The 16,802-nt window shown below is 41.5% G+C and overlaps 5 protein-coding genes across 5 annotated transcripts; 3 read left to right on the forward strand and 2 right to left on the reverse strand. All coding sequences in view use genetic code 12, as the record gives it.

Moving 5' to 3' along the window:
- Positions 1–1,323: 1,323 nt before the first annotated feature.
- PICST_29047 (predicted protein) lies at positions 1,324–3,156 on the forward strand (the record flags this gene model as incomplete). The annotated part of the gene is made up of 1 exon (XM_001386840.1): positions 1,324–3,156. One exon carries the CDS (start codon positions 1,324–1,326, stop codon positions 3,154–3,156), a length of 1,833 nt encoding a protein of 610 aa, XP_001386877.2.
- Positions 3,157–3,699: 543 nt separating this feature from the next.
- On the forward strand, positions 3,700–4,731 carry NUO20 (NADH-ubiquinone oxidoreductase). The gene has a single exon (XM_001386841.1). The coding sequence runs from the start codon at positions 3,746–3,748 to the stop codon at positions 4,367–4,369; it is 624 nt and encodes a 207-aa protein (XP_001386878.1). The 5' UTR covers positions 3,700–3,745; the 3' UTR covers positions 4,370–4,731.
- Positions 4,732–5,719: 988 nt separating this feature from the next.
- Positions 5,720–6,285, forward strand: PICST_69601 (histone H3; the record flags this gene model as incomplete). Its single annotated transcript, XM_001386842.1, has 1 exon — positions 5,720–6,285. The coding sequence occupies one exon, from the start codon at positions 5,720–5,722 to the stop codon at positions 6,128–6,130; it is 411 nt and encodes a 136-aa protein (XP_001386879.1). The 3' UTR covers positions 6,131–6,285.
- A 406-nt stretch (positions 6,286–6,691) lies between these two features.
- NGR1 (negative growth regulatory protein) lies at positions 6,692–9,856 on the reverse strand. The gene has a single exon (XM_001387065.1). It carries the CDS (start codon positions 9,211–9,213, stop codon positions 7,141–7,143), a length of 2,073 nt encoding a protein of 690 aa, XP_001387102.2. The 5' UTR covers positions 9,214–9,856; the 3' UTR covers positions 6,692–7,140.
- A 902-nt stretch (positions 9,857–10,758) lies between these two features.
- On the reverse strand, positions 10,759–16,688 carry SPO14 (phospholipase D). The gene is made up of 5 exons (XM_001387066.1): positions 16,506–16,688; positions 16,359–16,382; positions 15,142–16,142; positions 11,250–15,060; positions 10,759–11,186 (listed from the first exon to the last, which is right to left on the reverse strand). Exons 1-5 carry the CDS (start codon positions 16,665–16,667, stop codon positions 10,833–10,835), a joined length of 5,352 nt encoding a protein of 1,783 aa, XP_001387103.2. The 5' UTR covers positions 16,668–16,688; the 3' UTR covers positions 10,759–10,832.
- Between the last annotated feature and the right edge of the window lie 114 nt (positions 16,689–16,802).

A 16,802-nucleotide genomic window follows, 5' to 3' on the forward strand; every position in this document is an offset into this window, starting at 1 on the left:
CTGAATTTTTCATTACAAATTGACGAAACAAACAATAATAGAATCAGTTCTTGAATATTCACTCGTCTACATTCATTCATCAACATCCATAAAAAGCACTATTGATAGGTTCTTTGAGATCTAGAATAGCACTACTGCAGCATAAGCATTCATTATCATTTTCTGTACTATTCATTAATACGACAATACATCATGACACAGCAACTGGAGGAGTTGGACCAGATCAAGTCCAAGATTCAGGAACATCTCATATCGTCGGGAAACTACGACATCATAAATAAGCAGTTGAAATTGCAACTCTACGAGTCAGGTTGGTTCGACAAAGTATCGCAATTAGCGAGCCGAGAGCTTCTGGATAAGAGCGACCAGAACTTTGACCAGTTGTACTCGTTTGTGAAACCTAGAGCCGAACAGTTAGTGCCAGCCAAGGTGAAGGAGGATATCCTCGAGAAGATCAAGGACTATTTAGAGGAGATAATCCAGTAAGGTTCTATAGCATAATACAAGCATAAGTAGCAAGAATGCTACGTAGAATTCAAGTGTAGATATGTAATGAAGAAGGATGAGCATTATCGTAATTACCATTTATCAGACATTTCATAGAAGACTTCTACAGTCTTATGTCAGACAAAACTCCATCTGTGATACCATAAAATAAGTACGATATGACTGCTTTTCGAATGGACTATTATCTCTGGGGTAAGGTTATGAAAATGGTGTCTAGTACTGAATCCTAGATTGTTCTATCGCTATATACTAAATGTAAACCCATAGAATAAATATAATTCGAAACCGATTTCAATCTCGAAACATATATATACCAGCATTATATATATATATATCACAATTCGTATACTTTACAAAATGCCAGTGTATATACAAATACCTGACATTAGTATGGATACAGAGCCCAATATACTACAGGAACAAATGCTTTATATACAACTAGCACAGATCCAACTTCACTACATTCTTCATGTGATTTCCTAATAAATGGTATTTTCGAATAAATGGTAGCAACTCTCATCTGTGACTCTAATGTCAATGGTTTAGCTGTCATCAGGCTTAAAGCCCAATGGCTAGCTGAACACTTCCGTTTGGACTCCTTAAGCGGTAGATAAATTGGGTGTGCTTTATTTGAGATCAGACGATTTGTGAAACCACGACGCCAAGAATTCCATTTGTGACATTTGCATTGAAGAGTGTGAAATCTGTCCCAAAGAATGGTTTTTCATTTTCCGACTTTTATTATGATTAATCTTCTATATTTGTTCTCCAGATTATAGAATCACAAGTCGTCACCACCAACAATTACTCCATCATATGACTGCTAGGACTGGCAACGTGGGTATTGCCTTGCTTCCTGAACACATCGTTGATTTCATTCTCAGTTTGCTTCATGATGATGATTTGGAAGAACTAGCGTTGTCCAATGGACCATTCCAAAAGCTCGCAAGAAAAAGATATGTTAAGGCTCGTGAACATATATACATATCTTCTGGATGGATTGACCAGGTTGATGAGATTAGAAATGCTCGTTTGGATGGAAGTATGTACTGGATGACAGAGAAAGAGTTTACGAGATATATTGAAGATTTCCCAGAAGCAAAATTCTTCCTAAGGTCAGCGGCACAAGATTTCTTGAAGATAGTTGGTATCATAGATTTTGATTGTGTTCAGAAAATCGAAATATTCTTCTCCACTCATTTTCCAATAGACGAACTACCAGACTACTTGGAACTAATTAGGAGCTTACCTTTCTTAGTTGTAATTGGTTTGGATATTTATTCAGATTTCCATGAGGTATACCACGATATGGAGTTTCCGCCGAACGTGGTAGGCATATACACTAGTCATGATCGCAGTGACTGGTGCACTTCTTTTGATACATTGTTCGTACTTTCAATTCAAGACGGTGAGTTTCAAGGGAGCAATTTTCCAAGCAACCTTGTCATCTTACATTTAGGTTCAATGAGCAACATCAATTCGTTGGCTCTTCCGAGTACGTTAAAAGAGTTAGGTCTTGCCGATGTAGAGAATCTAGATATTTCGCACTTGATAAATTTACGAAGCTTGGTGATAAAGTTTACAGACTTGACTGGCTTCGATTCTTGGAAATTTCCTGTTAATATTAAATCTTTGCAAATGAAGTTCTGTGAGAATATAAATAGTTGTTCGAAGATCCATGAACTTATAGAGTTGGTCAATTTTGACATCGAGGGAGGGTCAAGAGGGAAACCGTTATTAGACATCAAGTTCCCAAAGACTTTGTTAAAGCTAAGGATAAGAGGATACGAAGTCAAAGAAGGCTTTGTATTCCCGCCTCGGCTTAAATCTTTATCCCTCGAATCGGCTGGCATTTTACAAAACGTGCAATTCCCAGAGAATTTAATTGAGTTGGATATTTTCAGTACAAGATTCCTGAATTTACCTGAAGATAATAATCCTATATACCCATTTTCTCAAAAACGATTATTGAAATTGTCGTTTGGGTATGCACCTGGTTCTTTCTTGTTGGGAATAAACGACAACTTGAAAGACCTAAAAATTAATTGCTCGAATATTCAAGTATTAGATCAAATAGAACGCTTCAAATCTTTGGAGTGCTTGACAGTTGAAGGAAGTTCAACTGGTCAGTTTACCAGAAAACTATTCCACGAGTTAAACTTTCCGCCCAGACTTAAAGAGTTGAATCTTTTAGTAATGCAATCTAGCGATAATGACTTCGAAACTTATCCTGAAGATTATTCTTGTGTGGAAGATGATATGAAGTTCGTGATAGACTATAGATTCAAGTTACCATCAGAGCTAAAAAGAATTCATATTCGGGGACATGGATTGGCAATTGGTAGTGGATATGAATTTCCAATTGGTTTACGAGCACTTGGTCTAAGAGAGTTGGCTATTTTGGACAAGCTGATTACATTTGACTACATGACAGATCTTAGGAAACTAGACTTGTACGGCACCAATATCGAACTTCTGGATGAATCAAAGTATCCGAAGAGCTTGGATGAGTTAATTGTGTCTTCGAAGCAGTTCGTATCCCTTACCAACACCCAATATGAGGAAATAGGACCCTTGTTTTGGTTTTTAGAAATCGAAAAAGGAAATATTCTTATTAGGGCCCTTCATATGATTCCGTGCGACTACTGAAAGAGCCGTTGTTAGAAGATTTATGCAATATTAGAGGGTATAACTTAGCAAGTATTGCTGTTAGTATATAAAAACGATACTACATTTACATTTCAAATGGAAGCCATTTCTAATGAAGACGACGTGGTAGATTTAAATAGTTTTACTCATGTTTCTATAGCAAACTGTAGAAATGAATTTATTCAAATCGAAAAAAATTTCCATAAAAATTTGAAGACAATCAACTTTAGATTTCTGAACTTACACCATCAAATATAATAGAAATGACTTAATAAGTTAACAGAAAAGAGACATCTTAACCTCCAATTGAGGTTATTCAACTTCGGCTGCGAAAAGCTCACTGGTCATACTATACAGTACCGCTTCCGGAGATGTAATGATAACAAACCTGGTACTGGTGAATTCTACTAGGCGCATGTCGCGAATGTCGTGCATGTCGCATCCAATCATAGCCTGTAAATTTTTGCTGATCAAAACGAAACCAGTAAAAAAGTTTCAGACAAATCTTACAAGCTTCAAGAGGAATTCAGAACTACACCTCCAATTCGGGCCGTTTTTTTCTAAACTCTTCTCCACAAACATCCACAACATGTTCTCGTTGTCCAGAAGAGCCTTCGTGGCCGCAAAGCCCGTGTCTAGCTCCGTAGCAAGGGCCGTAGCTGTTCGTTACATAAGCTCCAAAGACTTGACTCCCAAGGCTTTACCTACAGACTTCCCATTAATGTCAGAAAAAACTGCCTCCAGTCCCATCGACTACGCCTTGACGTCGTTGGACTCGATTGCTAACTGGGCCAGAAAGTCGTCATTCTGGCCAGTGACTTTCGGTTTGGCTTGTTGTGCTGTGGAAATGATGCACGTCTCCACTCCCAGATACGATCAGGATAGATTGGGTATTATTTTCAGAGCATCGCCACGTCAGTCCGATATCATGATTGTAGCCGGAACTGTCACCAATAAGATGGCCCCAGCCTTGAGACAAGTGTACGATCAAATGCCAGACCCAAGATGGGTCATCTCCATGGGCTCGTGTGCCAATGGTGGAGGCTACTACCACTACTCATATTCCGTTGTCAGAGGCTGTGATAGAATCGTCCCTGTGGACATTTACGTTCCAGGTTGTCCTCCTACTGCTGAAGCATTGATGTACGGTGTTTTCCAGTTACAGAAGAAGATGATGAAGACCAGAATCACCAGATTGTGGTACAGATCGTAGAGAAGAGATTGTATGAAGAATGAGGATTATGTGAATGACTAAAATTAAAAATTAGATTGCTAAATTGTATACATTTTGGCAATCGATTTAGTGGATATTGGATGTTGTTCTGATCATTAACGATAACTTTCATATCCATAGTCATGTTGTTGACATTTAACATATTCGCGAATATTGTTATCCATGCGATATTCTGATTCTCATTTATATTCCTATTAGTCACTACCCTACACTCATAGATATCATAGTTCACTGTCAAGGTGAGCAACAGTTTCACTTCCGATAGTAGCCGTGTGCAACTATCACCATTTTCCTTGCATTGTATTCTATACACTTTTTATACGTTTAATATATTCATAGTCAACCGAGAGTAGACATCAGGAACACTGAAATAAGCCAATTTTAGAGACTGAGCTGCTCCTAGTGCCAGAATTCAGCCATGTGCCTCTGTGAACTCATGGATTGCTTACTTCTTAGCCTTCTTTTATCTGTATCTGTTGAGTAGTCCATGAGTAGTCCAGCTAGGCTTACAGCTAAGTGTACGGCATATTGTCTTATTTTGATGCCAGATTAGGCAATGGGTTGTTGCAGAATGCGGCTGGAATAGGCGAGATAGATAGCGATCAGCCAGGGTTAAAGTAGCAAAGACAGGCAGATGTGGACAAATACAAGGGAGAGGTGGATTTGCTGTCCAACTCAATGTGAGTTATGGGAATATATAAGTGCAAATAGATGTGTTTGTTGAAAAACGGGTGCAAAAAGCTTCTAAAGGCTAAGTATGGGAAACCGAGGAAAGAAACTCACCTGACATACAAAAACCCGTGAAATTTCACAGAAGTTGGGCATAAAGCTTTATAATTGAGATAATTAAGAGAGAAAATGACAGAATATGATAGAACATGGCACAATAGAGAAGATGGAAACTTGAAATGCGATCCATACTGGATATTGGTTTGTGCAAGAGACTGAGGATGTGAGATGTGAGATAGGGGACAATTCTCATACAACTTGCCACATTATCGCATGATAGTCTCAGACTCGAACCTCACGTGAAGGAGTGTACTCACCATCCACCAGCCAATCATATCGCTGGATTCAGGCTGCTAGCCCCTGGCTGAATTTCGGCAGTGCGGGTTTTTTCTCCAAAACAGCGCCCATTTCCTGCCCAAAAAACAGTGGCCATTTCACCCTCATCCCAAAACGTCATTCGAAGCGGTGGGTTCTTTTTTCGGCAAATTCCCTACAGAAATGTCATACATTAATTGGGAACATATATAAAGAAGTTTTTCTTGATTTCCGCACTTTCCATTTGATTTTCTCTTTTTTTCATCTTATAATTTTTCCTTAGCCATGGCCAGAACTAAGCAAACAGCCAGAAAGTCTACCGGTGGTAAGGCCCCCAGAAAGCAATTAGCCTCCAAGGCTGCCAGAAAGTCTGCTCCAGTCTCTGGTGGTGTCAAGAAACCTCACAGATATAAGCCAGGTACCGTCGCCTTGAGAGAAATCAGAAGATTCCAGAAGTCTACTGAACTCTTGATCAGAAAGTTGCCATTCCAGAGATTGGTCAGAGAAATCGCCCAGGACTTCAAGTCCGACTTGAGATTCCAGTCCTCCGCTATTGGTGCTTTGCAAGAAGCTGTCGAAGCCTACTTGGTCTCCTTGTTCGAAGACACCAACTTGTGTGCCATCCACGCCAAGAGAGTCACTATCCAGAAGAAGGACATCCAGTTGGCCAGAAGATTGAGAGGCGAAAGATCCTAGGCTAGATTATATGGTATATATGTTTCACTGTATTAGTATGATCGGGTAGTAGTGGTTCTTTTCTTCTTGTTGTCTTTAGTCTTCCTTTACTTGGTAAAGGATAGCAGCTGTGTATTTGTTTCAGGTTTAAACAATGATTTATTCTACGGGTGTAACTACTAGATAGGTTATTCAATTTATGTCGATATATGAAAAAACTGTAGGCGCTGGCAGATCAGTTCAGATCAGTGATAAGTGGGCAGAGCGAGTGTAGAATAGGAATGAATGGGACTAAATAGGAGTATACTCTGGGTATACAGAGCACATATCAAGAATACACACATGAATATATATGAATATATAAGAATATAATACTTTATCCAAGAATGTGATGGCAAATAAACTGAGTAATCAGTAGAGTTAATGATACTGAGATAAGAAGATTTTGGTTGCGATATGATTTTGTAACTCATTTATACCAATAATCCATATTTTATATGCCAACAGTTGTAGAACAAGAATCAGCGAAAGCAGGTATGCCGATGCTCCTACGTACTCTTAAAACTTACGAAATACATCTTTCATTCAATATCATCGTATTAACACAAATGGACAAACATAATATAAAGGTCAAAATAGATTTTGGTCAGAGGGAATCAATAGTAGTAGAAGGCTGTCCAGTAAGAACAACTACAGTAGTAATAATAATAATAGTAATTCCGTTTCCTTTTGTCGTACCCTCGTGTCTTTGGCATAGCCAACAAACGAACCAACAAAAACAATAACATTAACAGCAAAACTCATAAGTAACATAAATCCAAATTGTTACAGACATAAAACAACATCATGAACCTACGGTTCAACAAAAAAATGGTAAGAATGGTGAGAACTAATAGAAATAATGGTAATGGAATCAAATGATAGTAATAATGAATAATGATAGTAGTAATGGAATAAAATAGTAGCAGTAATGGAATGGAAGTAAAGAATAGATGTAGAATACCTGTGAAAGCGATGACCACCTAAATTTTTTATTTCTCTTCGTTATCGCCATCGTCATCCTCTTCTGGTAATGGCTGTTTTTCTTGAGGCTCTTCTGGTCCAGGATGAGGAATAAACTGCTGATATTGCATTTCTCCTGGGAGTGGATATCCACCAGCGTACCGAGGAGGACCCATATAAGGTGCATTCAAGTACATCTGGTCGGCACCGTCTGCTCTCTCGGGCCCTCCACCGAGATCGATGTTGCCCATAGCCTTGATCAATGCTTCCTGAGAAGGTGGATGAGGATGTGGAGGCAAGCTGTACTCAGCTCCAGGTGGTGGGGGCATGGGAATGTAGTACGGAGAAATACTGGGATTACTGGTAGATTCGTCAAATGAAGTAGAACGATCACTCTGTCCCTTATCGTAGCCTTCAGAACCTCCCTGTCCCTGCGACATCGGAGATTGGAAAGCCCCAGCTCCAGGGGGCATGGCAGGGTGTATTCCCAAGGGAGGCATGCCACCCATCTGTGGAGGAGCTCCCATTGGAGGAGGATAGCCCCCAGCAGCAGCGGCGGCTGCTGCTGCCGCAATAGCACTGGATGGATCCATTCCCATTGACAATGCCGCCGCAGCTTGCATCTGCGCAGCATGCGCTACTTGCTGCTGTTGCTGCTGGAACTTCTTATTATTCATAGATACTCTGCCCCAGCTGAGTCTGACCCTGTTTCCACCGATGATGAAGCCCTGCATCGCGGCTATGGCCTCTTCAGCCTCTTCACGCGTGGAGTACTTGATAAAACCGCAGTTCTTGCCAGGAGGAATCTTCACTTGCTGGATGATTCCAAATGGCTTGAAAAGAGTAAACAAAGTTGACTCGGTTACCTCTGAAGAAAGCCCTCCCACAAACACTGTTGTGTTATTTGGATCGGTATATGGCTGAGGCTGAACACCAGGCGATTGCATAGGAGACTTTATAGTTCCCATACCAGTTCCAGGATCAAGTCCTCCTCGATCTACATCTCCTGGTATGTCATAAGGAGCTCCAGAGCCAGAAGGAGGAACTTGCGGATTGCCGTAGTAAGCATAGGGCAGCTCGACTCTCATCTGAGGAGGGGGTGGCTGCATATATACCATCTCCTGCTGAGAGTCACCGCCACCACCATAAAAGTTGACTGGGTTTCCTTGGTGGTTCTGGTTCTGGAACTTGTTTCTGTTGACATTTCTAGGTGTGGCCAAAGCTACACGGAGAGGTCTACCTCCAAACCAGACACCATTCATTTCCACCAATGCTCTCTGCCTTTCAGACTCGTCTGTAAACCTGACAAAACCAAAACAGCGCGATTTGCCTGAAACCGGATCTGTCATCACTCTCACCGTCTTGATAGAGGCTGGGAAGTTCTTCTGGAAGAATGCTAGTAAATGTGCTTCTGTCGTAGAGGCAGAAAGGTCTCCTACAAACAACGAGTACTCCGGACTCTGAATTATGGGTGCACTCAACGTAGCTCCGCTTGCCCAGTTCAACCGAAAGTACTTCTTCTGGTTATCGGGGTTATTGGGGAAATGTTGTTGTGACGGCATGGCGATGTCTGGAAGCAATTGGCCATTTAGTCCAAGGGCTAGCTGGGCATCTTCAAAAGACTCGAATTCTACAAAGCAATAGCCAGAATGGGAAAGACCCTGGTACGTGATATCGGGTTTGGACGTCTTTGGCTTGATGATCTTGACGGTAACCCGTTTCTGGAGGATTTTCCACCACAAGTCGGCAATGCCGTTTTCGTCGAGCCATGGATCCAAGTCTCCCATCCACAAAGTCCGCGGCGACTGTACCTCTCCGGAGTTATCGGAGCCGGTCTGATCCTTTTCTGCAGCTACGCTCGACTGCTGGGTCGAAATCGGAGGGTTGGGAATGGCAAAACTGGAGAGAATTTCCTGTTCCTGTTGGTGTTGGTGGCTAGCAGTGCTAGAGGTAGTCGTATTGGCATTCACTGGTATCTTTGTCGGACCAGTTATGGTTGCTTTCGGGGGCTTGGGGCCGGATGCGGCTGTGCTGGAGTGGTTCTCGTCGTTTTCAATGGCCGGATGGCCAGGGTGGTACTCCTGGTCCTGCAAGTACGACATTTTGATAGGATTTAACTATTCAAACGATTCAATGATTCAACTGAGAACACTATTGAATTTCAATTATCAAATATTCAGTCCAAGTCAATTCTGAGGATCAATTGAGTTTTCAAAAAGCCGAAAAGAGTCGTATCAATATAGTATATGTATACGACTTGTTCGCTTCTACTCTTCAAGTATTGTCAGGAACCACAAACAGAGTTCACAGAATTCAATTTCTACTAATCCAGCAATTGAACCAATTCAAGAATTTCTACCAGTATATCTCAATGCAAAAAAACGATGCTTCAATACTGGAAAATCCAGATCCCCTTTCTGGACTGAAAAAAGTATGGGGTAATCAGACTTGCACGATGCCACCAGCTGGAATGAGGCAGCAGTTTTGTGTGGCTACTTGATAAATCACACAATCACAAACAGCTTGGATCCACTGTTGCAATACCGAAGTAATTAGGATAACGTAGCCAGGTTGATGGTAATGATTCGTTCTTCCGAATGGAAAAGGGGGAATGATTGCAAGAAAACTACAGAACAAACACAAAAACGAACAGCAAAGAACGAACAACAATTATAATAAACAATAACACACAAACAATATCAACAAGACCGCTAGATGCTGTCTCCTAGAACTACTGGAGAAGATGAAAAGTAGGAAATAAGAGTTTTCTGGAATTACATTTCTTGTATAGTTAAGGCTAATTTTTTAGGTGCATTTTGGTATGTAGAAGGAGATGTCTATGTGCAGGTCGTGGAGATCAGAGAAAAGGATTGGGGGCAAGGGTTCCGGTCCAGGTGGGTCGAATAAACTGGGAAAAGCAGGAGATAATGAGTACAGTTGGGCTTATAGATAAATCTACTTTTCATGAACTCTAAAACTTTTGTGGTGGATAAAGAGGGCCCATCTGTTCGAAATCATTTATGGGTCTCAGGTACCATTCTGATACCGTGGTCGTGTGAGGCCCATTCATTCTTCGGGCTTGATTACGTTGCATTTTATGGAACTGATTGGAATAGGGACATGGGATCAAGTTTGTAAGAATAAGAAGCTCTGAGGGAAGGAAATGGAATATGGATGTTTTTGGATTTGACAACTTTCCTTTTCTGTCTTTCTTTCTATTCCTGGTCTCATCTGTCTGTTCATACACTCTAAATTTAAATTTTTATTGTAAAGGAAACAGATAATAGAATTCCCATCCGTTTCAAATAGAACAATTTCTGGAAAAGTGACAATTGTACTTAGTACGCACACACCGATCTTCAGAAGCTATTCCCAATTCTTTCCCATATTTCCTTGACCTTTTCTCCAGCCTTCGGTTAAGCTGGATGCAAAATCTCTTACTCTCACGTGCCTTATCGCACATGCATTAAATGCATCCAGAAGCAGACGGGCTCCACACCTGCATGGAACCGCCATTTTCTGGAACACTTATCTGGGGTGATAGAAGCAGCTGGTATGGCCGAAAGATATGAACACAATCTACTTACGACAAGAGTATTCTACAATAATTGATAATGATAAATAGTCTATAATCGCAGTTCTTCTTTGTATGTACAATTATATTTACATTAATTTTGGTATTAATATTAAATTATTAACTTCCAGATAATCACGTTTGCAATCAATCATAGATATCGATAGGTGGAAGTCTATCGGTGTTGTAGAACCAGTTGCCTCCGTCCAACTCTCTCAGCAACCATTCAGTAGGGAAAAGAACAAGGTTACCTTGTACTTCAAGCAATAATCTTTCTGCGGAGTCTCTGTCAAAGATACGTTCCCCCATATATGCTCTTCTTCTGGCAGAGAAAGTACCAGCTCTTCTCCGTTTGCGTCTTACAGGAGCACCAGAAGCAGCGGTACCGTTAAGAACGGGTGTACTAGAGGCCTCCGGTGAAGCGTCAGACGATTCTACTACAGCTTCATACTCTTTCTCGTCATTCGCTGCTTCTTCGTCGTTGGGGAAGACTAGGATGGCCTCAGACTCATCGTCTCCAACCTGAAGAGGGTCTACTTCTGAAAGTGCCACATCGTCAACAACTTCAGTCTCGTCATTATCGCCACCGTTTTCTTCGTCGTCTTCCTGAATAGTAGTCTTGTTCATCCGACGTCTCAATCTTAGCTTATGAGCGCTAGAAGGCAGGCTCTTGACTTCGTTTGGTACTACCCCATCAGCTGAAGGTGGTGCATTACCCAACAAACCAACTTGATTGAACTTCCTGACGTTGATAGTTGCTTGACTAGGACGATGTGCCATTGTTGGGCGATACTGGAATCCTTCCGATTCGTCTTCGCTCTCAGATTCAGACTCCAGTTCTTCTTCCTTTCGACCTCTATGTTGTTTTCTGAACTTGGCCTCTTGCTGCTGTGAAACAACGAATGCCTTCTGGAGCTTGGAAAACTGTTTGTAGTCCTTCCAGGTATCTACGGTATCATCTGGCTGCGTATGGAAAGTCATTCTGTAGATTTCTGTGTTTCTACGAGCGTACTCAAACCAGATATCCTCATAAAACTCCACATCGAGCGGATCTTCAAAACCGTATGGATCAAGGAATTTGTTGAATTCACGATCTCCTGCTGGAGCCAAGCTCTGAATGATATCTTGGGCTTCTTGTTCGCTAAGCGTAATAATCGGAATCTCAGTGACCATTTCATTCATTCCTTCATGCTTCCTTTCTACTGAAGGAAGCGAAACATTGTCAAGTGTTGTGCCATTCAAATCGCCGTGGTTTGTATTACTACCATTATTGTTAGCAACAGCTTCAGGAGAACTATTCTTATCACTAAACGAAACAGGAGAACCCTCGTTTCCTGGTGACTTTCCTCCAATACCAGCACTGAGTCCAGCATTTACTCTCTTTTTTCTTTCTTCATCGTCTTCCTTCATTTCTCTAGCAGCAACTCTTTGCATATATGATAGCTTCTTCAACAACTGCCATCTTTCTCTGTTTCTAGTCGAAATAACTTCCTCAGAGGTCTCGTCCATTTCTTCAATCATATCGTAGTCGTCACACTCCAAGAATTCATGCACACTTTCCACATCAGGCAAGTATGTCATCAATGGATTCTCATGCATGTATTGTGTAGCTTTTTCTTTGAGGAACCTACTGCTGTTGAGCCTGGCCCTCTTGGCTAGCTTACTTCTATATTTATCGAGCCCGTCTCCATAAACATCTTGCTTATGAAACTCGTTGTTCTGTACTCTTGTATCGTAAGAGTGCTTCTTCTTATCTCTGATACCTTTATTGGCTTCGTGAGGACCAGTTCTATTGTTGAACGAAATGGGTAACGCCAATGGAGAAGGTTTTTCAGTATCGTTGTCTTCTTGGCAGCTTAAGTTCTGAGCTATAACATCAGGTTCTCCATCTACTTTCTTCAGCTTTTGAAAGTTCTTCCACCTGAATGTGCCTTCTGGCTGATCTAATATATCCCTGGATGCTATTTCAACCATAGCTGAAAGAACTATATTTTCCAGCTTTCTGAACACACTAGTAGCAGATTGAATACCTTCCTGAGTTCTCGCGTACTCTTCAAAACGTTTAAATCTTCTCTCAACAATATCCAAGATATCCACATCGATTCCGAGATGTTCTCTCATCAATCTCATTCTCAACGTGTGAGCAAATCTACAAGCCAAGTATGGCTCGCCATTCATGTGAGTACGTACAGTTTCCTTATCACGCACAATAGCGGCTACCTCGGAGTCCCTGATACCTCTCATAGATCTCTCATTAATGTTAGCACTGCCTATGATAACCGCTCTATCATCCACGATCATGGTTTTGGCGTGAATGTATAACTGCTCGGTAACCAAAGTCCTATCAGGACCTATTCTACCCCATTTTCTCAAAGAAAAGAATTGAATGTAGTTGTCTGGATCAACGCCAAACTTCCGCAACTTGGAGAAAATCGAATATAATCCTCTGGAAATCGACAAGTACTGACATTGCATGATGACTCTAACTGAAGATCCATCTGGCTCGTCAACTTGAGATTCAAAGCCTGGCATAAGTGGAATGACAATTATAGCCTTCCATACCTTCTTCTCCTTATACGCTCTGATAATTCTGTCAACGATAGCATCACCAATTCTGTTCTCTATCTCTGTACCTTCAATAATACAAGACGTTACAAAGAATTGATTTTCAATATAGATGAAGTGCTCAGAAGTCTCAATGAGTTTCAAATAGGCATTCTGGATACTCTGCTCGTGTTCCTTTATGCCTAATGACCAGTTACAAGCTGATCTAAGCAATTGAACTTCACAAGTTCCATCTAATCCCATTACCTTGGCTTCTTCGTCGGACATGTCTGGAGGAGGAGTAAGCAATGGAGTAAATCTGCTGGGTCTCTTCTGTCTAAGCAAATAGTTCCAACGTTGTACAAAGTGCCTAGCCAAATCTCTAGCCACTTTACCAGATGTTACCATGTGAACATCGTGCCATGGCATTCTGGGAACGACGTTTCTATCATACATAGACTCGTAGGGACGTTCTAGACCAAAGAAATCTTTTACTCTAGGGTTAGAGTAGTCCTTACCAGGGAAGGTTTGAAACTTTATGAACTCTTCAGCGGTTGGTCTATCATCACTTGAGAGAGTTTGGAAATTGATATCTGAGTCGTCCACAAGCACATGGTCAGGGGTATCGTAACGACCATAGCACAAATCGATGCCTCCCACAAAGGCTACAGTTTGATCTATAATACAGAGCTTTTCATGGTGAGCCCAGAAATACGTGTTCTGCAAGAGCTGGTTGGGAGAACGGATTACATGGATATTTTCTTCGTTCAATGATAGAATAGAGTGCTTGGAATAGAGAGAATCCGTAGAAACAGTAGATCCAACATTTCTGTAAACAATCACAAAAATCTTAACTCCCTGTTGAGCTTTTCTTTGCAAGATTCTATCCAAACGCCATTGCTGGTTACCGTTGGCGGGCCTACGCAAATATATTTCTGGAGAAAGCCACCAGTCGTGAATGAAAATCACATCCTTGGCCATCTCCAAAGCTGAAGACACAGCCCAGAAGTAATCTCTGCCATCTACAAACCATTGAGCATAACAATTCTCTCTTACAGGTGCAAAGGAGCCAAAACGATGAGTTTGTGACCAATCAGTGGATATTTTCATTTCCGTGAGCGATTTGATCCACAACTTCTGTTCCTTCTGCGACTTGGGATTAATCTGTAGTTTTCTCTCGCTATTTTCCAAGGTAATCTTGAGCTGGTTGAAAACACTTCTGGCAGCATCTTTGATATCATTATCAGCTATCTGTTTCTGGATGATAGAAGAATCATCATAATCGGATTCTTCATCTTCCCTGCTCTGTTCTACGTCTCTTTTGTAGGATATTTTGAACTTAGAATCAACCAAGAATACTTCTAATGGTAGAGTGGAATTGATGTCGGAAACATACATCACATATGAGTTTCTCACCAAGAGCCACTTCTCTGATCTTCGATCAATCATCCCTTTCAAATCGTTGGCTCTAAAATGGCCCACTCTCCAGCCCTGCGACTTGGTCGAACCACCCACATGTACAATACCTTGCTTCCCCAGATACCCGGTTTCGTAGCTCAACAATGATGAGATAGGGGAGATTTCAAAGAAGTGGAAGAGTCTATTAGACTGTGGCTTCAAAGCATACATCTCAATCATACTGTTCAAGTACTTTTCCACGTCGCGAATGTAGTCCTGGTTCTTCTGGATTCTGGTTCTGATCTGCTCTGGTGATTGGTCGTGTGTTGAAGCTGATGAGAGACTGAGATGCAGCCTCAATCTCGTCAAATGGTCGCGGAAACTGTGTGTACTGCTAATAGAGTTGTTGTCCTCGTCATTTTCACTTCTCGCACTTGAACGGCTAGAAGAACGAGAATGAGATCGAGATCTAGAGCGTGAACGAGTACGTGATCGAGACCGAGATCGAGACAACCGTACAACATTGCCCAATTCTTCACCTACAGAAACTCTATGCAATTCTTGATTATGAAGTGCATTTGAAGGAAGACTCTTTCTCCTTCTTCCTCTGTTCAAATCAGCTCCTCTGATTGGCGGAATGGGGCATTTGGGCAACTCAGAGTTCTTGTTTCTAACGACTTCATTTCTCCATCTTTCGAATTTGAACTTGGAGTGCAAATACAAGAGATCCTTGGCGGTTTTGTCTACAGACCATTTCAATCTCTGAGGTCCCAAGCCGTACTCTAACTCGATCTTGAACTTTCTGATCCTAGTTGAAATGCCAGCAGATATGTCTGTGACTTTCAATCCAATCAATGTAAGCACAAGTGGAGCCCGAGAAATACCGTGCTCATCTTCTAGTAAACACGAAGCAAGTAAATTAATCGCGGGAGCACCCATTGCCAAACTACCAATCAACTTCAGAGCTCTTTCTCCGGTAGGTTTGTCTGGGTCTTCAAGTAGAGGCTCAGCCAAATCTGCGGCTGCTATACTTTGCTTTCGGCTACTGTCTTTGTTTCTACGTCTGTTGAAAATCAGAAACTTCTTCATGAAAGTTTGCTGTCTTTTCAATTCTTCTGTCACCTGGAAGTCATTCTCAGGAGACCCTGCAGCCTGAAGATTTGTGTTTGCATCTCTTTCATGTTTTCCACTGAACATAGAAGGGATAAAATTCGAAAAAGACTGTGAGTGATGACGAGCATCTAAAAATTCGGGACTTTCCACAGTTTCATCTTCGGGATTGTGAGGCTCATACGGCACTTTATCCTTTGCTTCCTGCTCTTCAGTTTCATACCGTTGCTCATCCTTATCTACGTTTTTGAATATGAAGTTCCAGGGGTTTGTGATTACTTTCGGCGACTCTTGTCCGAAAAAGGATGGTCTTCTTGTCGTCAGTGGTGTCTTTTGTTCTGAATGCAAAGATACAGCATCGTATATCTGTTCTACATCTGTAACTTCTCTGAGTGGAGAGACTGACTGAGAGCTGTCTCTACCGCTACGGCTATATCTGTGTTTATCGTGGCTTTCGCTAGTGTCGTCGACGTCGTGGCGGTTGGCACGAAGAGTGTCTGGCACTACTATTCCTTTGGAAGAGCCTTCTGTAAAGTGGGTATTGGAAAAGTAAGGATTGGAATTGGAGGGATTATTATCTCTCTGTAATTCTGAAGAATCTTGGTTATTCAGGCGATTTACACCATTCTGGAGATTCGGGAAATTCTTATGGTTTTCTTGCTCAACTTGATTTTCATACCCCTTGTCGTTTTCTTCCCTTATGCTTTTTTCCTCTGCGCCGTTTTCATCTGATAGTGCTGTGTTCTCCTTCTTTGTTTTCAAATTCACATTATTTTCATTGCTGGTTTCTGGATGTTCATGAATATCCACTTCTTTCCCATTGGGATCATGTCTCAGAAATCTCGGTATGGAGATCCGTTTGAAGCCACTGGTGGGTGACCGGTCCACTGTAGGCGCTGGACGGGGCTGTGACGTCACCGACTCTGGCATTTACACTGCTACTCGAACTAGTCAAGAGAAAATTACAGAGAAACAAGAAGTTACCCGAAATTTCAAAAAGCTAGACTTAAATAAATACAAATACCAAGATTTGTATGCTGAATCTGGGGTTGTGTGCAGGTATAT

The sequence above is a fragment of the Scheffersomyces stipitis genome, chromosome 1, assembly GCF_000209165.1.
Source record: "Scheffersomyces stipitis CBS 6054 chromosome 1, whole genome shotgun sequence".
Lineage (NCBI taxonomy): Eukaryota > Fungi > Ascomycota > Pichiomycetes > Serinales > Debaryomycetaceae > Scheffersomyces > Scheffersomyces stipitis.